Source organism: Cottoperca gobio, chromosome 15 (genome assembly GCF_900634415.1).
Source record: "Cottoperca gobio chromosome 15, fCotGob3.1, whole genome shotgun sequence".
In the NCBI taxonomy this organism is placed as follows: Eukaryota; Metazoa; Chordata; class Actinopteri; order Perciformes; family Bovichtidae; genus Cottoperca; species Cottoperca gobio.
The window spans coordinates 19639912-19667804 of NC_041369.1; the positions used below are offsets into that span (position 1 = coordinate 19639912).

General features: G+C 43.0%; 2 protein-coding genes across 15 annotated transcripts in view; both read right to left on the reverse strand.

The window, feature by feature from the left end:
* camk2g2 (calcium/calmodulin-dependent protein kinase (CaM kinase) II gamma 2) overlaps window positions 1–11987 on the reverse strand; it is a 43028-nt gene extending 31041 nt beyond the window's left edge. For 5 of the 14 annotated variants that reach the window (XM_029449225.1, XM_029449227.1, XM_029449224.1 and 2 more), the window contains exons 1-2: window positions 11756–11982; window positions 10594–10688 (exon numbers count right to left, since the gene is read on the reverse strand). In XM_029449225.1, the coding sequence (XP_029305085.1) occupies window positions 10594–10688; window positions 11756–11820 (160 nt within the window). In that variant the 5' untranslated portion in view covers window positions 11821–11982. Of the gene's footprint in view, window positions 1–10593; window positions 10689–11755 lie in introns of all 14 variants that reach the window. The other 9 variants (XM_029449221.1, XM_029449217.1, XM_029449216.1 and 6 more) reach the window with 5 other exon arrangements.
* A 6314-nt stretch (window positions 11988–18301) lies between these two features.
* Window positions 18302–21841, reverse strand: LOC115019706 (arylsulfatase I). The gene is made up of 3 exons (XM_029449231.1): window positions 21269–21841; window positions 20275–20607; window positions 18302–20112 (listed from the first exon to the last, which is right to left on the reverse strand). Exons 1-3 carry the CDS (start codon window positions 21571–21573, stop codon window positions 19020–19022), a joined length of 1731 nt encoding a protein of 576 aa, XP_029305091.1. The 5' UTR covers window positions 21574–21841; the 3' UTR covers window positions 18302–19019.
* Window positions 21842–27893: the final 6052 nt, after the last annotated feature.

Below are 27893 nucleotides of genomic sequence, written 5' to 3' on the forward strand. Positions count from 1 at the left end.
TTTCAGAGGGAACTAAACTTTAAAGAGCGTCACCCGATCAATCCACCCAATAGAAGACTTTTCATTCAGGAGCGAATGGTTGGATCAACGTTCCTCCATCAAAGAAACATTTGATACTGAGAAGGTTTTACTGGTATTGTGTAGAATCCACTTTTAACCTTCAATGTTTCATTAAATATGTACGGAAGCAAATCCTTGGCATTATCGCTGCATCATCATCATCTCATCATTTTTGTCCAGCGACCCTAAACTAATATACTTTTAAAATAAAGGATCAGAAAAGCGGAACGCTGTCCTGCACGTATAAAGTGTGTCGGTCATGTCACTAGTGGAAGTGAGAAACACTGACATCTCAACACATCAAAATAGAAACAGCAGCCGCCTGTGGTTTCTTACAACTTCTGCTTTCTGCTCGTAATCTCAACTGCACTTCGTCTTGGAGAATACATTATCAGATTAAAAGGTAGATTAGAGTTCATGAGTTAATTAAAGAAGACATTTAACTTGTGATTTGAGTTTCATCTTCACAAAGCAGTAGTCAAAAGCATGCAATGTTGTGGAACTGTATTTTTAAAAACACTTAAATTATGTTAACTGCTCAATATTTACAAAGAATTATGATTTCATTCACTAAAACTTTGAAGTTCTCTCAATATGCATTCACTGTTCTTTGATCAGTGTTAATCTAATCCCTCCCCCCTTTTAATGTGAAACATATACAGGAAGGGCCCAAAGTCATTGACTGTAGCAATTTAAATTAAATAATTAAGTAAAAGGTGAGTTCGTAAATAAAAAGTATTTCTGTTTTCTGAAACATGAGCTGTGTGCTCTAAGACCTGGCAAGTGATGTTTGTCCTCTGCGGGGGGGGGGGGGGGGGGGGGGGGGGCAGGACCATGAGGCCTTTATTTCAGACGCAGTCTTTGAGTCCTAACATACTGTGGAAAGCACATACAGGGCTTTCTAGTGATGTAACACACATGGGGGGTAAAACAGCTCATTGGGGGTTAAGTTATCGAAATGATAAAGATACATCTTTTCTGTTTGAATTCTGAGACTTAACTATATTATATTGATATTTTAGAAGTGCGGGGGGGGGGGGGGGGGACTTGCTTCTTTAACTGTATTCCAGACTTCAGGAACATCAGGAGGCAGAAAGGATTTAGTGAAAGAAATGATTGAGGGAGACGTCGAGCTGTCAGGAGACGAGGAGAGCCAGGCGGTAGAGCAGGTTTTAAAATGTGTTCATTACAGTGTGAACTATTCCAGTCCTGATATTTACACCACCCTTCATGTTTCGTTTTTAACTTGGCTTTTATTCATATCTAACCATCATTTGTTTGTGCCGGCCATATTTGAATACCGGCTTTTACTGTCAAGCTATAACAGCAGTGTGTCCAATACTGCAAGTTCATTTTGCAGTTGACAAAGGCTAGTGGGCTGGAGGTGTGCTGATGAAGACACCCAAATTAGTACCAAGAATAGATCGGGAGGCAAATACCGCACATAAATAACCCTGCCCGGGTTCCCAGCCTTGATGTGTCAGAGAGCAGCCTTGATCCTCACTTAGAGATAAGTAATCACTGATGAGCGGCTGTCCTGGGAGACATGCTTCAACCCTGACAATGACCGGCTCTGAGAGGTGATCAAACACACTCTCACACACACCTCCTGGTTATTCCCACAGAGAAGAGATAATGGCCCCCATTGTGTGATGAGACTGCCAGTCCTTTTTGTAAGACATGAAGCAACACATGAACAAACAGTCAGAGTACAACACAAATGTAAAGCCAACAGTAACGCTGTGTAAAGAGTGACAGCTGACGTCGATCATGTCTGACAGCTGAGCAGTGAGTTGTACAGCCTGTACGAGTTAATCCTGCTCAAAAGCAAATAACATTATTTTATAGTTGCCTGGGTTGCTCTACCATTCTTATCACGCATCCACGATGTCCAATATTTATCTTGGTGCTTGTGTCTCTTTGTGCGAAGATCAGCCTCAACGTGCAGGATTGGACGTTGTATAGACTCGACTTGACACGTGCAGGCTTACAACGCTTTGTGTAAGCAATGACCTGTGTGTGATGTTATCACACTTTTTAAACTAATATTTGCACAGTGTACCAGGAAGAGCATGGGACATGTATATCAAAGAGACTCTTTTTCGTTCAATGGCAAGTACTGGATTAATTGAACACATACCATCTAATACGATCATTGAGTTTCAGCATCTCTTTTACAAATATAGTCGCATGATTGCGGGGACTGTATGATGATAAGTTTATGCTTAAAATGACAAATATTGGGGTAGAAAAACTCTAACTTTACCACTGCTCAGGCGCCCACACCGGCACAAAGTGTGTCAAGGCAGCAGGCCATGAATAGGATTACCGTGAGAAGACTTTTATTATGAAACGCTGTTTTGATTGTAACCTTGGAAGCAGAAACAAACGCACCAATAGTGTTGGTGGTGTGCCAGTGAAGTCCAGTCCTTTTGTGTACTCAACAGGAGTGCACACTTCAACCAAATGATGTAGCCACACACTCGACTCCATTGAAATCATTTATTGGGATACTACAAACTGCTGTAAGAGTTGCAAAGCATCTTCCAGCAGGATTATCAAATGATTTTTGGCTAAGAGGCGGCAGGCAGGTGTCAATTGTTAAGGTAAAAGTAGTAACGCACATAAGTGGGAAGGCTGGACAAACATCCTCCTCGCAATATTTGCCTTGTGCAAAGAAACCTCAATGTAAAAGGAGATAATACACAAAAGGTGAACAAATATTTACTGAGATCACCATGTTGTCTGTGCGTATGCTTGCATGTGTGTGTGTGTGTGTGTGTGTGTGTGTGTGTGTGTGTGTGTGTGTGTGTCTCTTTGCATCAAGAGACAAATTGGGATGTCAGTGTGGTTTCCTGATTCTGGTTATATTATTATACAACAGTCGAAAGCCTACACCAATAAAATGCTCATGCAAAGTGACACGTTGTAGACAGAACCGTCTGTTGTCTGGATAAATGATAACAAACGATGACTGAGTGAAATGAGAGCAAGAGTGATGTGGTGAAAGAACAGTGTAAACAGCAGCGTTTAGAAACATGTAGCTCATGACCGTTTATTATGCTTTGACAAGCATCAAAATAAATGAAACATTAAGGAAACCATAACTGGCTAAAGTATTGAAAACCTCCGATCTGTACAAGACCTAAAATATCCTCAAATTGACTTCTATGTTGTTCCCACCACTCAAAGGGTTCCACGTACCTATCTTTACACATTTAACACAAACCTCCCGGCTCATTATTCAAAAAAACTACCCAGGAAGGCTGGTGAAAAACACTTGAGGAGTGCACCAAATGTGTATTAATCCCCAGCTGAAAATAGTCCCACGCAAATACACAATTTGTGCTGCACACATCTGCGTGAATGTCTTAATGCCCAACCCTACCATGCATCCTTGTTCCTAGTTCCTTACCGGTTCATCACTCATAATGCTGCTCAATCTCATAGCAGTACTGCCCCCCAACCCCTGAGAGACATACGGAGAGCCCAGCTAGCACCGGCCCAGGCGAACAGTGCGTAGTGTTATCACTTTCCTTATGACGGCAGAGGCCTGAGAGATACTTTTGACTTTCTGCTCTGAAATCACACAGGTTTTAGTAAAAACCCTCAAAATCCAAGTAAACAAAAAGTCACATTGTCCAGATACATTTTCCGGAAAACCTAAATGTGTGACACGCCGACATTCTTACACGCCCAAACAAACCAAACCAAAAAAGGGGAAACGCACCACAGTTAGTTTGAACCACATCAAATAGATTCATAAAGTCTCCCTTAACCAATCTACCGCTTTAAAATAAAGTAAAGATCGGTAAATACCAAAAAGAGATTAGCTTCACGTTTCAATCACACGGTGCACGTGTACATGGTGCTTTTTATATTAGTAAGAGAAAGAAAAGCAAGAGACACAAAGAGTAAAAACTGCAGACAGTTGGCGTAGGTGTGAGCACGATGTGAACTCATTGTCACACACACACACACACACACACACACACACACACACACACACTTTATTGCTTTTTCAATCTTCCAACTGTCGCAATAAATAATCTCAATATAAACCTTCTCTATTTAGGGAACAGCATTACGTCACTGTTGGCAATTTACTTACGTGTAAAGTGTAATTAATGCACCCATCTGACAACTAAATACCAGTTTGATGTGTGTGATCTTATAGATCGACACACACATCGATCGAAGCCTCACTTTATAGTTGCCAAACAATCCAGGACACAGGTGGCAAAGAGTAACTTGGAAGTGATAAGATAAATGTTTGTTAAAAAGGTGTTGGGAATCTGACCACTACAGTCTGTGCAAGGTTTATTCTTTAAGCTTCACACATGAACAAATCTGTTGCCACGGTCAGAAGAGGTACGTACAAACAAGACCATGACTCAAACACGCTGACGTGACAGCAACTGACAGGCGCACACACACAGAAGGACACACACCTGAGATTCTCTAATGTAATCCAATGAAGTGTTGGCAGGCAGCCTTCCCTTTGAAACAACTCTCTAGTTCCCATGGAGTGATGAGCACAGGCATAATGGATGTGAACACAGTAGGTCTAAATAACTTGGTTTCAGCTTATTATTGTGTATCACTGGTTACGGCTCCTCATATACCAACATCTTCTAGTTTTCTATGATATTACATTGAGTATATTGGGGGAATGGACGGTCGGTCGGACAAAACAAGAAGTTAATGTCATCCTGGGCTTTGTGAAACTATAGTTGCACCCTTACCTTGACTATTTAGTTCCACATTTTATATACTTTCGTTGCAGTCCTGCTGACTTTTACTTTCTAGTGACAAACAATTCCCCTCAAAAGTAAGACTCAGCACCCCTGTGTCCTTGTCCAGCACGACAGTATATAGCTAATTAAATTCCTATTCAAGCTGGCTCCCACATGACACCATATGCTTCGGACAGGGGGGATAATGATGAGCAGATAAGATGGATATGACAGGAGAAGAGTCCTGGAAAAACCCACTGTTGTTTCACAGCCTCGATAAGAAAAGAGGAAGGTCTGCATGCTGTGGGAAGACCAACACTCATTCAAGTGTTACACTACTTCTGCTTTGGAGCATATAACCCTGACCGTCTCGCTCTCTTTCCACATCTACATCTTTCTCTTTCCATATGACTCTCTCCTTCTCATCAAATATTCACAGTTGGTCCCATTAAACATTCACCGCGCTGCACTGCTACGTTTATCTGCCCTCCGCCAATCAGCCTCCAGCGGGTGCACCACAAGCCCACCAAAAGCTTGGAAACACGCGCATGCACACACACGATGTGGCAGCCTTGCAGAGAGGGGAAGAGGAGACGACTAGAAAGAGGGAGGGAAGAGGTGGCAAAAGAGAGAAAGACAAAAAAAAGTGAAGGGATTGTGGCTGAGGGAGACGCATGTAAGGTGAAGAAGGGAAGCAAAGAAAAGTAGTGTGAAGGTCCACTCTTCAGCTCTTGTCCATGTTCAGTGAGAGCAGAGCAGCCTTGCACCTCAATAATTCAACAGCGGGACGAGTGCCGCCAGCCTCTCCCCTCCTCTCTCTCACTGACACCACAAGGCCTTATTTAATAACAGTGTAAAAATACACTCACTTCACAGTTCGAGACAATACGCGACACATAATTGTAGCTATAAATAACAAGAAACACAGTCAAGATAGATCTCAGTCAACAGTGTACCCTTTGGGTGTAGCGGCAGGTGTACGGAGGAAGCATCTAAGCCTGGATTTTAAGTTGTTTAACGTCTGACGGAGCAGATACGCCCTCATATCAACCAATCCAGCAGTTTGCACAGGTCGAGTAAGAGCTCGCATTTCACTCCTAATATGGACGCAACCTGACACTTGAAGTTTATTTTCTTCCATTTACTATGTAATTGCATAACTACAGTGATTGTGTATTCGGCTCAGAGCGCTGCCGAAACGCGGGTGACCTACATTCAATACAGTGCCTGAATTTAATTAACTGATATTCAATTAACTGCCAAGAAAAGCAGATTTGAGAAGCTGAAACTGCAGAGTTTTTAGGCATTTTTGTATTATAGTATTAAAAGGCCCCGACACACCGAGCCGGCGGTCGGACGTCGGCCAATGTTGGACCGATGGAGAGCGTCTGTCGCCCTAGTTTTTGCATCGTTTGCACTAGTCGTTGGCTTTTCGGCCATTTCAGCATGTTGAATTGGCGCCGGAGCCCGTTCAGAAAATGGCGATCATTTTATAGCTCAAATAATTGAATAAATTCATTGTGAATCAAACGTACCGAACAAATCTTAAAGGAATCCAAAAACCAACTGAGCTTTAGTCCGGACCCGGGTTACTAAACATTTACTGGGAGAAGTGCCAGCATCCATCAAAGCTGGAACATGTATATATAAATGTGTACATATTCTCAGGTGATGTAAGTGGAAGTACTCCCCCCCCCCAGTCCAGCACTTGATAAAAGCTCAATATATAAAACGACAGAACTTTTATCGACTTCATACTCGACTGGTTTGGGGCTAGTGTAATATCTTATCTCTGAATCTGCAGCTCCCCTTGGATTCACAGAGCTTTATATTAAGTTTCAAACATTTTGGTTCACCCTCACCGCTCTCATAGCGTCAAATTCGGCAACAGCAGGCAGCTGTTTTAAAACCCACTGTACACTACCTGTTAGCAGACCGACACAGGAGGCGAGTAGCCGTTATTAATAGTGGAGTATATAGCTGCAATTAAAAGAACAATGCGTTTCAGCCATATGTGACTCAGTGATGAAAACCCATTGGTATGCTTTTAGTTTCATTTACCATAAGAGTTATTATAAGATTTACTGAAACATCATCAGTGGATGCAGTAAAAGCAGAAGATGTGAAGAAGTGATGACAGTGAGCTGCTCAAATAAAAAGCTGAGTGGGCAAAAGTAAATGCTGACTTGCTAATGTACGTGGAGATATGCAAGGTTTGGTTTTTACACAATGAGATGAGCTACTGTAACGAACATCCTGTCAGGAAATATGGAGATATGGGGGAATATCTTCCAAACTTCCTTTTAGCGCAGTCTTAAAATCTAACCACTGACTTCTGGTACTTCAAGTGGATTCAAGCCTCTTCATGAGACGTACAGAAGTCATGGCTCATCAGAAAAGCCACAGGAAAGACTGCATCACTCCATCTCCCCCTTTCAGTGATCACAGGAGCATGCATGCCCTCCACCACTACAGTAAAAGGAACACAATCGTACGCGTACACTTCTTAACTTCTGCTTCTCACGACTGTTATCAGGCAGTCGCTGCTGCTTCCAGCGAAGGATAGTCCTTAGCTACTTCTGTAAAAGTATTATTAGCTATCTGTAGCCTTGGACTACAGGAGAATGTACACATCTGAGTGGAAGTATAAAACTATACATTAAGCTTTGCCCATCGAGTGCAACATCAACATGTTTTAAAAAGGGACGTTTCTATGCTTATGCATGATCGGTATAGTTTTGTATCCAGTCATAGAAATCTATAACCCTTTTAATTAAGAACATACTGTTAAAAATATGCATCCTTAATAGAAGAAATGACTCTTAGCTGATTAAATTAAAATGACAACAGTACTTAATGTAGTGTGTTCTTATCAATGTGTCTGTGTCGCTGCCCACGTGTGTGAATGTCAGTGGAAGTGACAGACCATGTGCGAGTATCCGCTTGAGCAACTGTGCGCATGCATGTGATGCAACATGACCCAGCCATAATCGCTGACCTCACCGCCAGCCAATGTGCCCTCCCTGAGCCACAGAGAAAAGGGCTTAATCCTGCCCCACACACACGCATGCGCACACACACACACACACACACCCACAAACGCCATAAATTCAAGCGATCAAACTACCAGAACCAATATACTATAGTACGTTCGGTGTTTTCAAACTCGAACGAGGAACACACAATGGACTTGTAGTTGGTAAAATGGGGGAATTGCTAAAACAGTTTCTGATGGGGAAGAAGAAACAATTGATCAGATGATCATCAACAAGGCAACAGTTTAGCCAGATTGTTTGGAGGTAAAGCATATTATAGATGAGGCTCACCAACACTGACGACACTGACACGGATTTTATCGTATGCTAAGCTCTGGGACTCAGATGTAGTGGAGGCACATGGTGGTGGGTAGGGCTGGACAACATATCAATATTGTGATAGGACATTAGCTATCGTAATAAGAAGATCTGGCTGTTGCGTAAATATTTGGTCAAAAATATGGTGATATGTCATTCTCTTCATATCGCCCAGCCCTAGCGGTGGGTAACATTTAGTGTCACTCTGTGATCTGTGACCTGCACGTCTTTCTTGCTTCATCTGACTTCTTCTGTAGCCGTGAGGCAGGGAGAACATGTTTCTTGTGTTTCTGAAAAACACACCAGCACATTTCAGCTCTGATTAACGCCAGCGTGCACTGAAGGAGAGCCTAATGTGTATTTCACAATGTGAAACTGTATTCTGAGGCCTTGTACGCATACAGTTAAGTGTGAGAACCGTTAAGTAGGTGAGGGGAAATGTGTGCAACTGTGCTTCAAGTGAGAAAAGAGCAGTCGTCTATGTGTGTGTGTGTGGTAATTGTGACCACGACCCAGAGAAACACACACCCACACACATACTGTGTGTGTGTGTGTCTCTGCCAGACAGCCTATGGGATGAAGCGTTTCACCCCCGCTGTTGCCGGGTTACTAGCTCCGGACCACTGCCAATATAGCCCTCCACACTCCACACACACACTCACACAGATGAACACACGCACACATAGACGAACACGCACACACACACATAGACGAACACACACACACGAACACACACACACACACACAGACGAACACACACACACACACACACAGACGAACACACACACACACACACAGACGAACACACACACACACACAGACGAACACACACACACAGACGAACACACACACACAGACGAACACACACACACAGACGAACACACACACACACACAGACGAACACAGACACACACAGACGAACACACACACACACACACACACACAAACACAAACCCACACACAGACGAACACACACACACACGACTGGTGAGAAGGGTTTTGAAGATCTTTCCTCAAATCAATCTTTTGTTTACAGAGAAGGGTGCGGAAGAGAGAAAACAACATAATAAGGAAGTGAAATCCCATGGGTGGGTGGAGGGGGGGGGGGGGGGGGGGGGGGGGGGTGTTTGAGAGAGACAGAGAGGAGAAAGAAACGACAATTCCGCCTGCATCCCCTGGGAAAAGAGCAGCCCCCATCAGTCCAGAACTGGCCCCGATCTGCACTTCATATGATCACTCAACCTTTGGTGCAACGCGCTCACACACCAAGACAAGAAGAGATGCAGCGAGGGATCAATTAAACTCATGTGCAAACACAAACACACACAAACACACATGACGACCACACACACACACACAAACACATGACAACCAAAGCAAACAACAGACAGAGATGATTGGATTCAGCTACATGGCAGGAGGAATGTGATGACAAGGACAACAAATCTGTCACAAATACTGAAACACAGGTGGTTTCAACATGTGTTTAACTGCTGCATGTTTCTCACACACACACTCACACACACCCACACACACACACACACACACAGATTTATAAGGATAAATCCGTTCAGTTTACAGTTACAGTAATTAATTATTAATAATTGAAGTCTGGCAACATCACTACAACAAAGTCTGACGGTTAAATTAATTTGAACAAATTCATTTTAAAATTTAAAAAAGACAGCACTAGTTGGTAATAATCCCTGCACAGGAACACTCAACACCAATTTATGCTAATTGTGTATCATCATAACATTTGAGTCACACAACAAAAGCATCTGTGACTTGAATACAAGAGAGGCACAAACACGGAGCCAAGAGAAACTGTGTGCGTTCAGAAACACTTTGAGTACAGTAGTTTAAAGTTGAACCAGGAAGTCACTCTGGAAATGTGGCTAACCTGGGGGGGTGTTTCATGCTGCATTCATGTCCACTTAGAGGGACATACACTAGTTAAATGTATTTATTAGCATTTACCTTATGCATACCACATCTTCTTTGTAGTATTCATGTTGTTTCCGCATCCGAGGAATGCACTAAAGCCAGTCTGACTGCTTGTGTTCCTTCGTCTTATCCTACGAGCCGCTATAAGAGTTCAGGATATTTTAAGCTAAAAGGTCAAGCTGGTGCGAGAGACCACTGATAACCATAACAGAACAAAAATGGTTGCCGACAGCTGCCAAAGCCCATTGAACCTCAGTGTGCAACTTAAGCCACAGCAGCCCAGCTCTGCCAAGTGGCTACTCAGGAATCTCCGCTGACAGGGAAGGACAGAGTGCCTGGATCGCTGCTCTTCAGGAAATAAACTAGCAAACCTGCAGCTGATCTGACATCACCGGGCAGCTACAGTAGCGTGGACAGCAGCTTTCAGTATGCATACATTCATGTTGCTCCTTGACTGTAATGCTGAGCTACACTGAATGGATGGCCGCCGTACTTACCTCTGGCTGAGAGCTTTTTCGTGTTGATAATTTTAGCAGCATACTCCTGGCCGGTGGACTTCTTGACGCATCGGCGGACGATAGAGAAGGCACCCCTGGAGCAGAAGAATTAAATGACAGATCAGTGAAACCACTTCAAAACAGAACACAAATCTTCATCATGTCTGTGTGTCGCAGGGGAAAGTGCATGAACTTGTCACACACTAAGGCATGCATCAATCGCATACAACTAAGTAGAGGGGAAAGGAAGCCACATGCATAATTAATACAGTCTGATATTCTGTGTATGAGATGTGAGAAGAGGTCCTGGCTACTAGTGCGTGACAGAGGAGGGCTGTTTCATTGTGAAAGGATCCAGTTATTAGCGCACAGGATGAAACGTGAGTACAGGAGAATGAAGCCACTGAAAGGTTCATTTAACATTGAACTGTGTCTTCTCAACCTGGCTGCATTTTTTTTTTTTTGTTGCACAGACGCCTCCTTTAAACTCATGCTGTCGGCTGTGTTGGAAGGTGGAGCTGCTCCATTAGCCACACGCAGAGATTAGATGTTACAAAGTGGCTTTGTAGCCACCTATGTGTCCTTTCATGTTTTAATCCTGAATGCAGTACATGTGTGCTGCGCAGAGCCAAAAAATGTGCAACCGCCACAGTCTTGTTTGCAGCAAAGCCTGTCTTCCTTTTTTTTTTTTTTTTTTTGACACAACAGTAGCCCTGCAGTCTGCTTAGAAATGCACAAAAAAAAAAGCACACAGCTGAATGATTGAACAAGGAGGCGCGAGATGCCACCAGGCAACGAGTGCGTGCAAAACGCGTGCTACCTGCAGATAAATTGACAAACAAGTTGCTCCTATACGCGGATGTTTTACACCTTTTGCTTTACACAGAGAGCCACGATGGTGCGGTACACCCTGACATACACATGCAGGGTTAAACACAAGGCTTTGTAGCGCGAACATGAACGTGCTTCTTGTTGCTTAGGTTGTTCTCCTACCCTTCCCTGGTTTTTTGACAGCCTTGTCAACACTGAAGTAAACGCGCACAATGGCAGCAGCAGCAGCAGAGCAGCAGCAGCAGCAGAGAGGAGACAAACGTGCAAACACGCACACATACACACACTGAATGCAACAAGAGCAGGAGCAGCGGCGGTGACGGTCGCTTACTTTCCGAGTTCCTCGTACAGCTGGTATTCGTCTGTGAATCTGGTCGAGGTTACAACTGTAGACATGTTGACTGAAGTGTAGGGGAGAGGGGGGACTCGCCTCGCGCTTCACTGGCCGTCTCGTGCAGGTTTCGGGAGGAGAACTCGTGAAAACAGAGAGGGGGAAGAGAGGCTCGAGCTCAGAGAGAGGAGCAGGGAGTGGGAGGGAGAGAGGAGAGGGGGTGGGGGGGGTGAACTGTAGTAACAAAGATCCTCTATTAAGATGATGAGTCACTCTGTGTTTGCGTTAAACATCTAATACTATGATGTGGCTTTAACATTTTCTATTTGATTCTGTATTTTCATTTTTTTTAAATGTATTGACTTTGAGCTAATCTTGAAGTTGGTGAAATAATGTAGTGTGTGCAGCGTGCTTATTGTGTAAATACAAGGTGTTTTGTATGTCATAGGCCTACTCAATGAACAAAAGGTTGTCTTTGGAGTCAAATTACCAAAGTATTGGACAAGGAAGGGATGCAACTTAGGACACAACTTATTGTGCATGCTGGCTGGCTGGAATGGAAGTGATTAATTGTTTTAATTACACCTGTGTGATGATCACAATGGCTGCTGTGAAAAGGGTTTGTTAGTCATGTTGAGAGTCGGTCTAATTAGTTGGGTAAGTGAAAACACAGGTGTGGCTTTGATTTGGTGTTTTTGTTCTAAAAAAATAAACATAAAATTAACATTTGCACTTGTGAAAATGATTTGTTCCGTTATTTTCTGAGCTTGATTTTGATGTGTTTTTATCCTCTCTATGTTCATACATGGGGCTCATCCGAATAGGAAAGTATTGCTTCACATTGTCTTTCCCTTAAGCTTTGTCATGTGTCAGTAAAAACTGACACAGAAATAAAGGCAGAGTGAGACGTCCTTGCTGCTTTCTGCTCTCTGGCAGTAGTGGTAGAGGTGGGATGTAAGCCACGCGAGATCTTTTCTGGTGTAGCAGAAGCTACAGATCCAGGTTCAGTTTCACCCTCTCTCCCCTTCCATCTTCCACATATGTGCAGGAAGGTAAATCTGACACCAGAACAGCTGAAATGAGCAGCATCGTTCGGAGACCATGTAGTGAGATGTGATGCCGCAATATTTTAATATTGGCACAGAGCAATGAGTTGCATGCCCACTGTATTATGCTTTTCATTTCCTAAACTGGGCCTACCAAAAAAAGAAACATCAGTTACTGCTCAACATGTGACCACAGGAGACAACAATCACTTTCTATTTGGATTTTATTTCACACCTTTTACTGTTTGTTTCTCGCTATTATAAATTATATATTTAACAACACAAATATTATCTGCAATCAAAATGATTGTTTTATTATTTTAAGGTAAATTATTTGATTTATTAATTTAAATGTGACATGTCTGAGGATATTTAAAGATAGGATAAAGAGTAAATACAATATTTTTGTATACCATACTTTTTTTAATGGCACTTTAATGTCTCTGTGATTGGTTTAAAGGCTTAAACATGTTGGAATAACACAACAATGAGTTATCCTTATCTCTGTGACAGTGTATGTGCATAGCGTATCACCTTCACACATACATGCACATACTTTCCTTTGTATCTTTCAACACTGAATGTGCATATCTGTCTTCATAGTGCTGACAAAGCTTCTTCATGAATAGCTGTCATCATTATGACAACGTGTGTTTATCTTTTCACAAGCCTAACTGTCCTTCTAGTTTAATCACGATCATTTGAACAGTCATTTATTTAAAAAACGAAATGTCACCAAGAAATTAAAAATATGTACCTAAAATAAATACAATAGCGAAACAAAAATCAGTGTTCAAAGAGCCTGGGTAGATCTGGTTACCTCGAGGTTATCATCTACACCAACCAGTACAGATCTTTTCAGGCACTCGAGGTTTCGATCCGACTCATATGCAGTTTTAGGGATTTTAACTGTAAGCCGGAGCATCATTGTATAAGAGACAGGGAATTATATGTGTTATGTAACGGCCTGCTGCACTGTAAAGGTTTATCTGAGCTTTCATGAATATCTCATGAAGGGTATTAATATATCCTTCCTGGCACCATGTTTAAGTATGTATGTGTTTGAGGGTGATTACAGCTGCACACACTCCAGTGACGTAATGTGACATGCTTTACTGTGTGTTAGCAAAACATCTTATGTCCTTCATACGTGTATATTTCTTTTTGGTTTAGATGCTGCATTGATTAATATGCATATGATTTTAGATTCTCATTTGTTTCTTAAGTCCTATAAAGTGGAGCATTTAGCAGCTCATCCCTCATGAGTTGGTGGAGACCAAAAATAGAGTTTCAAAGAGATTGAATATTGGACCTGAATTCAACATGTCACCAGATACATGACTCCAAATGAATGATAATGTTGGTTATTGGGTGTGGGTGTAAATAAGCAAGAGTTCCCCATACCGACTTAGTATGTCAGTGGTGTGTACACAGCTTCACTACCCCCAAGAGGCAAAACAATCGTGAATGCAAACATGTGCATCTCCTTTCTCTTCTTTTGTATATCTGGAACAATGTAGCTGGCGATTAATGAGTGTTTGCAGTGAGCACAGGAGCAGTGCGACCAGTTTCTGACATAATTACAGGGAGCTGCTCCATATGAAAGCCTAATTAGCGAGAGTGCAGGAGGCATTAATTGCTGAATTGCTGTGTTTCTTGGTGATGTGCCTGTCAGAGGAGTCTCGGACAGGCTGTGCAGTGGCAGGTTGAAGGGTGGGTGGTAACAGTATAAAGCAGACATTCTCAACCTTTGAAGCAGTGTCTACTTGCAAACCCTTGTCACAAGTTGCTCTGAGCATATTCATCAAAAAGTGGTTTCATTTGAGTAGGCTAATAGTTAGACGCCTGAAAATGGAAAACTACTAAGATTAGGAAAAAGACATGTTTCTTCTGCCTTAATATTAATAAGATGCTCGGCCTCTCAGACTGATCTCGTAACCTCCTACAACGACTCCTGTGTACTGTATCTTCTTCCTACACACACACACACACACACACACACACACACACACACACACACACACACACACACACACACACACACACACACACACACACACACACACACACAGGCTCAACAGGCTTCATTTTGGTGTAATAATTCCCTGTACTGTCTTTCTGTTTGAATAACTCCTGCCTCACATGACACTGCATTATTTAACATTAGAATAATGTAATGTAATGTAACCCCTCCAGGCGTGGGAGCCTACAGCTTCCAAAGACCACTGACACATTAGCATTGCTAAAGACTTATATTAAATGATATACAATACATTCATTATGTGAGCTCTTCATGTACTAAGCATTACACGGTTGTTAACATGCTAACATGCTGTTCATGATAATAACCTTTCCTCTTGTGTACAAGATAAAAAAGCTCTTTTATGCTCTAGAACTTCCTCGCAGCGATGAAACTTTAACAGCAGTGTTGTGAAGCCACAGAGGCCGAAGGGGAGTGACTCATTCTACAAGAATGTTTTCATCTTGGCTCACGGCTGCTCTACGTATCTTTGGAGAGCCTCTCCTTGTTCTCACTGACCAGTAGCATCACACGTCAAAACTTACTATCTGCTGCTGAGCTTCCCTAAAGAAAGCTCATTGGACGACAGTCAGATCATCTCTTTTCAGGTCAACACTTTCCTTGGGAACAGGTAGAGTACATTAGAGTGGATCTATTACCTTTCTTTGTCAATTATTAAACCATCACATTGTCCCAAATAAGCATTTCATAGCACATCAGGGCTATATCAGCGCTTAATGGGCTCCAAAGAGACTCAAGCGAATGTGCCCCGATCCCAGTCTCACTGAACGAGTGAACACAAAGGTCTGCTACTGAATGCCTCATCTAGAACACACTGTCCATCTCAAATAAATAATATATATATATATTATTTATTTGAACAGTTTCATAAGCCTATTGTGTTTAACTTCACGACTTCACCAAAGAATCTTAAGATCTGAAGTTAGCCTTACCTTCAACTGATTATCCAACAGTGGATATGACAGCTCCCTCCCACGTACTGGATAGCACTGTGTGTTCATGTGTGTGTATGAGACACCTCCTCCGTGATTTATATCATCTGACGGTGCCTTATTTCTGCGGGCCATCACAGTATACTGGGAATCAGATGTGTGGGCATCTAACGATTGTCTTCCCATGTATGGGACTCTGAGCGTCTCTGAGCAACATTTCTACTGTTAACCCAAAGCAGTCTCATCCAATCTCATCACTGGGGTCTAGTTTTGATGGTGAGAGGTTTTTCTCTCTATGTGTTTGTTGCATGCACATATATATAGGAGGTGAACAAAGTGCCTTCAGCTTCAATGCTCCTTGGCGTGACGTCATATAAGCCATGAACTCTGTGCCGATGGTGAATCTTTGAGGATAAAAAGCCTCCAGTTGTTTGATTTCCAATACTTCTCACGAAGATGGATGGAGGTCACTGACATTGTTTGAGTTTCTCCTGGTATTTTGTGAAACCGCTCTTGAATTGCTAAAGCAATACTGTGTCTATAGAGAAGACGGGCAGCTCTGTACACATTGTCGGATTTGAAGGGTGGTGTGCCCGAAACCGACAATCCAACGTTCACGCCAACGTTCACACGGGGATTGGACAGATCTGCGGAGGTGAGAAAGGAGCCCAGGGTTTAAACTTTCTTTTTTGTCATTCGTTACACAACAGTTTGTCACTTTTCATGTGAACAACCGAATGCAACACTTAAAATGCCTTCCAGGATAGACTCTCTGAAAACGTGCGCCATGATCCGCATATTTAAACTCGCCTCAGAAGATATGTTTACCTAATTAAGCGTGATGACATTTTGACATTTGCAGTAAAGCTAAGGCTGACTGGAATGTCATTAGTGTTGCAGGTATTTGGTCACAAACCAAAGTACTGGAGAAATTGACATTTTTTACCTGATGCTGGGGCTAGACGAAAAGTCAGGTGTCACCAACGCCATCAAGATTCCTCCTCTGGGGATCACGAACGTCTATACAAAGTGTCATCACAATCCATTTGGTAGATGTTGAGATCAACCTACAGACATCTGATATATCTCAGTCTGCCATTGTTGTTGAAAAACTATATTAAAAACACATCAGTAAGCCACGCGGCTGCACTGGGTGACATGTTCCTTCGCAGCCCTCATTAGTTTTGACAATGTCCTGGTGCTGTAAATACTCACTAAATTTGAGCGTAAAGGTTTAATCTCCGAGATCCACAGACGGTAGAGAAGTCAGAAGGTATTGAGAGACGATGTAATGCATTTAGTTTCTTTAATGGAAGTTGTTGACAATAACAAAAGCCTTATCCTTTGAACTTGAAGATCTCCCAACTTTCATTTTATCCTTACTATTCGGTGTGTGTTATGTATGCAGTGAGGCTTTTTCACTAAACAAGATATTTTAATCAGATCTACAAGCTCTTCAGACATGACAGGCCCCCCCCCCCCCCCCCCCCCGCAGCCTCTGGGGAACTCTTTCTTCCCTCCTCTACTCTTTTTATTTAACCGTATACCACAGAGCTCTGAGCAAAAACATGGCTAATGCTTCTAACACGATCTTCCAAATGAGCACAAACAAGTGAGCAGGATGAGAAGCAAAAGAAAAAAAGAAAGACAAGGGGGGGTGCTTTGCAGAGGGAATGAGCAAAGAGCTAAGGGATACGTGCAGGGAGGGAGGAGGAGGCAAGTGTGGAAGAAATAAGAAGGACAGTTGAATATTCATTATCAGGCCGCTTGGGAGATTTCTACAGCCCCGCTGCTACTGTGTGTGGGATTGCTGCTGACGCTCACTCACAGAAACACATCTACATCCACACACACACACACACACACACACACGCACGCACAAATTAAGACACACAGCTAAAGGCTGGGGTCAAGGAATGAGCTGCTGCTCTCAGAAACTATCAGATCAATGTGGAAGCGGTTTACTGTGTTTACATGTTGTATGAATCCAAGCAGCACCATCCATGATTCATCCCTATTAAGCTACATCAGCAGCATCAGCAGCTTCACCATCAGGCAGATACATCACATGTAATGAACCTGCATGAGCCTAAACTAAGGCTTCCCCCAGCCCAGTAACACCAGGAATTACATCCATGTTGGATGATTTCCCTAACCTTAAAAGAGAACTCCACTGGTTAAGCGTGGCACTCCTATAACATCGTTCCCTTCCCGTGACCTTATTTTAGTTGCCAGGCAGATTTGGCAGATGTATGAATTTTGAAATGTTGTCCTTGAGGGTAATCCAGTGTTTTGTGTTTTGCATTATTTAGGTTGTATATGTTGAATGTGGCACGGATGTTTGTATTGCACATTTTTGTGACCTGCTGACTAAAATCCTCTCTGGGTTAAACTGGTGTTCATGTCAGGAAGCGTCTTGGAAAATGTTAGATGTTTTGTACCCAAAATGTTTGGCCCATGGCTTTTAGTAGAGATTGTGGGAAGTCATGAGATTAACATTGATTTTTGTTGCATTCATAATTTTATTTAGAGCATTTGAATCAGTTTTCCAGCATTTGATAACAAAGTAGATGAGTTACATTAGCCCAGAAAGGACCGATAGTATCAGCCACTGACCTTTGGTAGACATTGTGTCTCAGTCAGAGGTCTTTCAAAGGCAGACGAGTGTGCTACAGTATGAGCAAGAAGGGAATTTGTGTAGCCCCTAAACAAAAGAACAAGGTGACATTTGACAAGAACAGCCCCTGTGAGTGTCTTTGTGTCATCCTTAAAGGGTCCTGTGGGATGATTAGGAGATGAGACATAGAGAGGTCATCCTCCATTCCTCTTCCCATTTCTTCAGGCCTCACTTCCACATGCACACACTCTATCTGTATTTTATCAAAGTATTCATGAATACAGGCATATATGCACAATGACACACTCATTGCTCCCTACGCAGTCCAACGACGGCCCAAAGTCACCCTGCTGCAGTTTGGCCGCAGGACAGTGAGTCGGCTTGCTCAGCACAGCCCTGTCTGCTGTTCTATCAGGCTGCCTGTTTATCTGGCGACATTCAGTATTTGATTGTGGCTCTATCTTGACTCTCTGACCTGCCTGCTTGTCTGTATTTTTTGTTTGTCTCCCTCTCTCTTTATCTTTTAGTCAATATGCCTCAAATGAAGAAGGTTCAGACAACATTTTGTACAAGTCTAGTTCATTTGAAGCCTATTGAACCCTTTAATTATTGCTGCTAGATGAGACGTTTAGGAGAACAGGGTTTTCCTCTCCAGGCGTGAACCCACCTTCTTTAAGAGGGCTTTTAATTTGCATACTTTGCAATGTTTAATCTTCATCATCCTTTCTTTCCTTCCATCCTCTTCTCCTTTACCCCCCTCTTGTCCATCCAGGCCCAGCCAGGGGCCCCACACCCCACCATGGAGCTCAGGGTCAGCCATAGGATCATCTGGTGGATTCCTGGGCATCACAGCTGTCTGGTTGTACTCTGCCAGCCGCGTCAGCAGATGTTTCACTACCTCTGGACGAACGTCTGCCAGGTCTGACCTCTCGTAGGGGTCAGAGGTGACATGAAACAGCCAAACTGACTTCCCTAGCTCGTTGCGCCGCTTCTCGAGTTTCTGCCATCGGTCTGGACCATCGGGAAGAGCATGTGGTGGTATCCAGTCCCCGTCACCCACATGTCCTGTCAATAGCTTCCAGTCTCCGGCTCTTATCGCCGCCCTTACGGCTGTGTCCCAGATCCCAAATCCGTTGAGTACGAATGCCTTGTCATATGGCTCCCCAGGCTTCCTAGAGACTGGGTCAATGTTGAAAAGGATTTCAGTACGAGGACAGGGTAGGCCCTTGCTGATGGTCTCCCACACATCATGACCGTCTAGGGCTAGGCTATGGGAGGACTGCAGGGCCCCGGCCAGTCCCAGTAATGTAGGATACCAGTCAGAAACATGGATCAGTGCTCTGCTGACTACACCCTTCTTCTTCAGGAGGGGACTATGGACAAAACCTACAGCCCGGATGCCCCCCTCCCAGTAGGTCCCTTTGCCACCTTTCAGCGGCCAGTTGCTCCCCCCAGAGAGTGGCTGCCCACCGTTATCCGATGAGTAGATCATGACTGAGTTTTGATAAAGCCCATTAGTCTTCAGTTCCTGCACCACTTGTCCAACCCCTTCGTCCAGGCAGCTCAGCATGGCTGCGTAGTGACGCCTGAGACGATTACCCTGAGAGTCATAGTAATGCAGAAAATGGTCTGGTACCTGTAAGGGTGTATGGGGGGCCTGAAGGGACAGATACAGGAAGAGTGGTTTGTCGGGGTCGTGGCTCCTCAGGATCTGCTTCACTCTGGGAGGACAGAGGGAACATTGGAAGGTTTTTTAAACTTTTTGGTAAAACTTTCTATGATACCCATGTCTATAATGGATTATAAACATACTTACAAGGCTTTATAATCGGCTTATAGCACTGTATAATCATAGTTTATAAGGATAATAAGTAGACGCTCACCTCTCTATGTAGAGCAGAGTGGAGTAGTTGCCCGTCATTTCCCAGGCAGGCCTGTCTCCATCGTGCAGGTCAAATCCACAAGCCTCAGCTCCGTCACAGCTCCGATAGGAGAAGTGGTCTCCACTGCCAGTCAGTGTGCCCAGGAAACTCTGAAAGCCTCGTCCTGTGGGCAGGCAGCTCGGCCTGCAGAAGCCCAGGTGCCATTTCCCCACCATGTGTGTGGCGTATCCAGCTTCAACCAGGCGCTCTGGTAGGGTGGGGATGTCCGGGGGCAGGCAGAGCGGTTGACGTGATCGGATGATCGAATGCTGGAGTCCAGTGTGAATTTGGTAGCTGCCGAGATAGTGTCTCGATGAGATGTACATAATAACACAGTACTTTGAAATTTTGCAGATGATCTGAAAATCTTGTTTCTTTGGATACTCTCACTGTTAGACATCATCAATCATGTTTTATAGAATTATTTGGTGACGAGGAGCTGAATACATTAGTTTGTTCTAACTTCCATCCTGCAAAATATATGGCAGTGTTGTCTACAGAGATAATACAAACTCAAGATCAAACAACATGATGGCAGTCACACGTATGTGCCATACCTCTCCAGCAGTAAACACACTTTAAAGTCAATTAAACAGATCATTTCTGATTTTGTAGCCAATATCATGATCCAACAAACTGTACTTTTAAGTCTCAAAACTGCCTTTTATTTCAATAAAACAAGAATTATGTCTTTGTTTCCTTTATATCCATATCCATAACTCAGAATATAAGTAGGCTATATTTTGTTCTAGTGATTAGACATGATATATAATTAGGTACTTGATCTTGGCCTGGGCTTTCGTGTACTGAAAGCTGCCCCATGCATTACTGAATTCACCATTAGAGATAGAAAGAAATAAAAAAGCATATATTGTAAAGCCTATGCATTATTAAATCATATGAGAACAGATGCAGTAACTGAATCCTTTAATGTAATGATAAGTAAATGACTTACCGCCCTGTCATGAGTTGACTGCGAGAGGGTGAGCATATAGGCTGCACGTAATAATTTTCAAGTTTGACCCCCTCTGCTGCCAGCTGGTCCAACACAGGAGTGTGGATGTCTGAGCCATGGTAGCCAATGTCTCCGTAACCCTGGTCATCCGCCATGATAAAGATGAGGTGGGGGGGCCTTGGCCTTTCCACCTCCTCTGTGCCGACACTGGGATCCAAAGACTTGTGTTCACCCAGACAGCCATGGCCACAGAGCAAGGTCAATCCAATCACCGGGAAAAACACCGAGCAGATTCCTCCCCTCATCTCCAGCGATCTACTAAAGTCTGATGCGTTTTCTGTTCTGCTTATTCGGCAGTCAATGATTCTCAATCCGGGTGGCTTCTGCAAAACAAACGGGCAGATCTGTGTGTCCGAGGAGCTCGTCCAAAACTCTTATCTGCCCATTAAGTACAAGTCGTCGTCTTTTTCTGGGGCTTCTTCTTGGTTTTGTGAAATGGGGTTGAGCTGGTGCCAGCTGCTGCGGTGGGTGGGGAAAAACTGCTGTCTCTAAGATGGGCAAGAAGTTGGTAGAGGTGTGTGTGTGTGTGTGTGTGTGTGTGTGTGTGTGTGTGTGTGTGTGTGTGTGTGTGTGTGTGAGAGGCTTCCCTCTTTGCAGCACCTTGCTACATTCCTCTGTATTTTCAGGCGCCTCATACGATGACACACCAGACAGGTACTGGTTATATGCTGTGTATATACTATACAGACAGTATAGCCAGACATCGCTTTCTTGGATAAAATCCAGACCCATTCTCCTGTAAATGGTATGAACACTTAAGTACGAGAAAAATTACTTGTAGAAAGTCACAATCGGCTCACAGGAGTTCACAGGAGCGAGTTCAAAATGAAATAATGGCAAAGCAAAAGAGTTTTGTGAATGGGGTGCATAAAAGAATACATACTGTACTTATTAACATTTTACATCTCATTTGTTAACCTGTGCAGTGAAGCACAACTTGTTATTGTAGGGGAACATTTTAACAGTCAGTTCACACGAAGACCAGCAGCAAAAATGTGAAGTGAATCTAAAGTTGAATAAACATTATCCGGGGGCGAGACTTTGAGAGGTCAAACACAGTTCATGTTAATTGTTCCACCTGTGCTTTTCCTGCAATTACAACTCAAAATGTCAAAATGCATTTTGATGCCAGCGAGTCGGTTTAGCAACATTAATTCAGATGCAGATGAATTAATGCGAGTGTTGTCAGGGAGAAAGGAAAAGAACAACGGCTGATGCTCATCATGCTCATCCGAAATGAAGAGCCCTTTCTTGCTCTCAGAGCGTTGTGTCTTGTGTGTGTAAAAGGACAACGTGACCCCCTTTGCTTGCACTCACAAAGGATGATAGAAAACGTTTGTGAACCACTGCTCTGGATGATCCGCAGACCTCGCTGTACATGTTTTCATAGGGACTACATAAAAAAGTAATATTGCATTGACTTCCATTCTACAAGGCCAGCGTGGCAATATTAAAGTAGCTGCTTTTACCACTTACTGTCACTAATAGTGTCATTAATGCTATTCTTTTCTGACTTCCACTTCTATCAAAGTGCTGTTACAACTGCCACAGCTAATATTTCCACTGTGATTTCCCGTACTGCGTATTCTAAACTATACTGTAAATCCCTAATGATAATCAAATAACCCCTGTCATTTGTCTTGGTGAATGATACTGCCAATGACAATGATGACAATTACTGCCTGTGCCGGGGCAATAAAAGCAATCTGACTACGGAGGAACATCCGTTGTTGTGATGAGAATTTGAATCGACCGAAAGGGCTCTTAGTCTTCACCTCACTGCCATCTCTTTCCCATAATGCTGAGAGTAAATCAATGCTTCTGATATATTAGTGTCCATTTCCTACATTGTAGAAGCAAACTCATGTTGCCTCACCCTGTGGGAAATTTCACAAGCTTTTTTGCGCACAGTGAGAGTGAGGCACATGCTGGAGAGATTTTGATCTATTAGGCAGAAGAGGGAAAGATGACAATGAGGTAAGGAGGGGGGGTTGGGTGATTGAAGAGGATTACATGAAGAACTGCTTGGAAATGGGATCATATGAAAAGGAATAAATGACATAAGCAGAGAAATTAAGCAGCAAGTAAAAGCAACAAGAGGGATAACAGTGAGACAGAAAGCAATAATGTGCACAGGAGAAGAAAGCTTCCCCGTCTGAGATGAGAGAGTACAGCATAAACAAAGTGGCATAAAAGGAGCAGTCACTTTGTCTTGCTGTGTATGTACGTCTGGGTCTCTGGGTGTAGCCGTCAGTTTGCCTCAGGGAAATGCAGGGTGACATGAACTCCGTTTTACCGCTACGACGGGGGAGGAGAGGGAGGGGGGGGGGGCTTTAAAAATGGAAAGTGACAAATGTCTTCTTGAGGAGGAGAGAGAGCGAGGGGATTGTGTCCTTTCCTCAACTGTCGGGGTCACAAAAAGTGATATAAGCGGAAAGTCATGTTAAAGATTATTTTGTGTTGACTCCAGAGGACAGAATGATGAAAAGCTTCATTGTAAAAGAACGAAAGAGGTCATAAATAAAATAAACATTAAAAGAGGAAAGGAAAGGGCTTTCTTAGGGCATTTACAGTGTTGCCAACAAATGTACTTTCTACAGTGCAACTCAGGGGAAATTGGTCACGGTGTCTGTGTAGGGCAAAAGATGCGACCTATAGTGCGTATTTGTAGTGTGTGTGGGTGTGTGTGTGTGTGTGTGTGTGTGTCTGTCTGTGTGTGTTTGTTGGTGTAGAAAAGGCAGTGGTGCAGAGTAGAAGAGAGTAGCAGTGGGTGTGATTTATTCATGACGACGAATAAGTGACTCACTCGATCTGGAGCCACTCTGTTGAGCTGGAGTTAAAGTGGTGTGTGTGTGTGTGTGTGTGTGTGTGTGTGTGTGTGTGTGTGTGTGTGTGTGTGTGTGTGTGTGTGTGTGTGTCAAACTGCATCTGAAAATGACTTTAATTTTCAAGCCTATCATCCATTATAAAAAAAATAAAGAGCCCCATTTCTATATTAAAAGCCCCGTCTGAGATTTGTTTTGTTCTTTAAAATAGTCCACCATATGCATTCCAGTATTCGTGGTACAGTATGATGTCAGAACTGACTAATGGAAACAATCCAATTAATACTTATGGGATTGTTGCCTAACTCTTCTAAAACCTTCCTAAATGATGCATTTAAAGCTACAACTGCAGGAAATGTTTTTATAAAAAGTTCAACTCAGCGTAACATGGTGAAAGTGTTACGCCATAGCACTTTGATCCTGTAGTAACCTAAAGTACCATCCAACAGCAGCCTACAATATTAAGGGACCATGACTTTATAGCATTATGGAAGCACTATTAGCCTACCGTACTAGTATTTACAGTAGTATGCTTCAGAACAGAGTAGAGCCCTGTTTGTTGTGATGTTTCTGGAAACCTCAGGTGAGTCTGTATGTTGAATTTAAACATTATTTTTGCAACAGACACAGAAAACTTTGAGAAAATGCACCGCAAAATGCAAAAAGAACCATCAGATGTTTTCTTAAAGGCAGACGTGGACGATGTGAATAACTCACACATTATTGTGGCGCTCTAAGGTTAATTGGCAGTAATTAAAAATGGTCTCGCAGCTCCAGCTCGACACCTTTATGAACTTATAGGAATGTGGCTAGTCCAGAAAGCATGAACATCAGGCTTTATTTGCTGGAACTTCTCTTTCACAGCAGCTCAAACTTTGCATAAATGCCATGTGGTACATTTCGCTAGCAACTAGCTATAAACATGTATAGCAACGAATATGCAACAACATATTGTGAAATGCAACAGGTATTCATTCAAAGCAGCTTTAGAATACAGCTCCATACATATTTATACTCATTTTAAGATCATTTGACTTCCATTACTGTGTGATTCTCTGAAAGTAAATACTGTTGACACACATACAAGCCCACACACACACACACACACACTGACAGTGTAAGTTATGGCGAGGTGTTCTAAAGTTACGGGCAGACGAGCTCTGAGACATCACGCTAACATCGTCACTCACACCGACCCTGAAGGTGACACTGACAGAGACCGTCGCTCTGCTGCTCCTGAAATACTCCAGGATCTTCTTCCAGCCAGCAGAAACTCAATCCACTCTCCATTCTCCTCACCTTACTCAGTGATGGATGGACAACATGAAACTGAGGGGGGCGGAGGACCACTCAGTCTCCTCACATCAAACACGCCACCCACACAGAGGATGCTGTTGGCCTTTTGTTCAATTCACAAACTTTGGGTAAACTTTTCCTCCTCATTCTCCTCTTTACAGCGCCTCCTTTGCCGGGTTTTTCCATCCTATCAGACATTCCCCCTGAGGAGAGTGAGTGCTGGCTTTGACTCATCAAAAATGAAAGGCATTACTCAAGCTCAACGTGTGAACACTATGTGGTACAGTCAGTGGAGAGTGCCACCGTGAGGATTTAAGGAATAATGCATGCAGATTTATGGAAAAGATGGGGTTTAATAAAGGGCCCTGCTTCTCACAAATATTGCATTGAGAACCCTCTTTCTATTTATTAAAACTGCCACTAAGAAAGGAAGAAATAAATATATATATATATATAATATAGGGGATTCAGAGGGTCGAAATGGGAATTTGCAGCGTGTGAGACAATGTGTATGTGTAGATGTTGGCTAAGTTTATAAGTAGGTGCATTTATTTCTTCAAATTACTCACATTTTAAAGAAGGTTCAATTTGGAAAGACAATCTTCCAAATGATCTAAAATAAACTTTTCTTTCTCACACTAACTCTAGCTGGGGAAAGGACCGAGGCAGCATACAAAGAGAAAAACAGAGGGAGTTTTAATGCTTATTTTGCAAGCTCCATAAAGTTTAATGAGGCAACATGTATCAGTCAGGCAAACATCCATGCGAAGAAAAGAGCAGGCAATTAACTCCATTATCATGCTCGTTTCTTTTATGTGATCTAAGCTGATTCGTGTCTGTATATATGTACAGCTAGCTTTTTTTTCATATGGCCGTTTGCCTGATGTTGGTCAAATGTTGCCTCATAAAAATGTGGTTTCTTGTCGACAACAACTCTTTTTCCTTTTCAGTTTTTTCAGCAATGCTAGCAGGGTGGTTATATGCTTATTGCAGAGAGCTGTGGCTACACACAACAAAGTTACACATATTAACGACCTGAAGCTGTCCAGCACAGCCAGAGTCTGATCTGACGTCCACTGAACATGGTGCCCAAAGTAACACAATGTATTCCAGAACAGACCTTGAGAAACATCACATTTCACTCATCAATGAGGGAAAAAAAGGGCATTCGTAACCGTGATTACGGCTGTAAAACTAATTATGAGTGAAGTGAACTGGATAGGAACTATAAGGGTCACTGAGAACATCTATACTCAAATATTTATAAAGGATGACTGCTTATTTATGCAACGGAGAGTTCCCGATTACACCATCTGCACTCCAGTCTTCTACAAAACAAAACATAAAAACAATCTTAGCAATCTGTGTGTGTGTGTGTGTGTGTGTGTGTGTGTGTGTGTGTGTGTGTGTGTGTGTGTGTGTGTGTGTGTGTGTGTGATTCACTGGTGACAGCACACAGAGGTTATCAGGGTTCACCTGGCGGAATGCCGTCTCTGTGTCATGAAGCAGATGCCACAGGACACATCTCTCCCAGGACACAGGGAGTGAGTCCTGGGAGAGATGCAGCACAGTCTGTCACAAACTGGGGTCAGGAGTTCAGCGTATGAGGGTGGAGGCACAGAGCGAGAGAGTGGCTGCAATTACAGCAGTAATGTTTTGCTAACACACATTACAGTGTAACGAAAAAGACATCCTGGTAATTAGAATCAAAACTGAGAACAGATCACAGTGTTAGAGACGCCTGAAATGATGTGCTCACAAGCTGCACATACATTACTATGAAGTGACAATGACAGTGTGCACACAGACTGTATCATGCCAGCTTAAATTATATAAATAATTCCCAGGAGAAATCTTTTAAAGTTCAACAATATATGACAAAATGTCAGAATTATACTTCTTTCAAAGGGAAAACCAACCTTTAAAAATGTGAGCCTCTCAAGGGTCAAATATGTTTCCCAAAAGGGTAAAGTACAGTATGATGTCGAGAACAATATGTTCTTTAAAGCATTTTTACACCATCCCTCTGATGTGCACAGAGCCTAAATATTCCTGCTAAACTAAACGATCCTTTCTGTATCTACTTTTATTAAACATATACACCGGTCAACATGTTCATTGTCTTTTGTAAAAGCTCAGCTTACATCATGTTTGCGATACTAATATATCAGTCTCATTTCCACCTCACCGAGCTGGGAGGGGGAGGGGGGAGGGGGAGGGCTGGCAGTGGCTGGTTGGCAGTGTCTGCCAGGCTGGCAAAGATGCCTCAGTTAAAGGGCACTGGGTCTGTGCCTGCTGCTACTCAATACATCTGTCTGTCAAAGTGGTCTAGGGAGAGCAAGTTGGCCAACAGAGAAGTCATTAAAAAGAAAAATGAGAGTGTGTGAGAGAGAGAGAGAGAGAGAGAGAGAGAGAGAGAGAGAGAGAGAGAGAGAGAGAGAGAG

Excerpts from the sequence above, each read along its gene's own strand:
- LOC115019706 (XM_029449231.1), bottom strand. The coding sequence starts at position 21,573 with ATGAGGGGAGGAATCTGCTCGGTGTTTTTCCCGGTGATTGGATTGACC. Across the intron at positions 20,608-21,268 it reads AGTCAACTCATGACAGGGCG|CTACCAAATTCACACTGGAC; the intron begins GTAAGTCATTTA and ends CTATCTCGGCAG. Across the intron at positions 20,113-20,274 it reads ACTCTGCTCTACATAGAGAG|AGTGAAGCAGATCCTGAGGA; the intron begins GTGAGCGTCTAC and ends CTGTCCTCCCAG.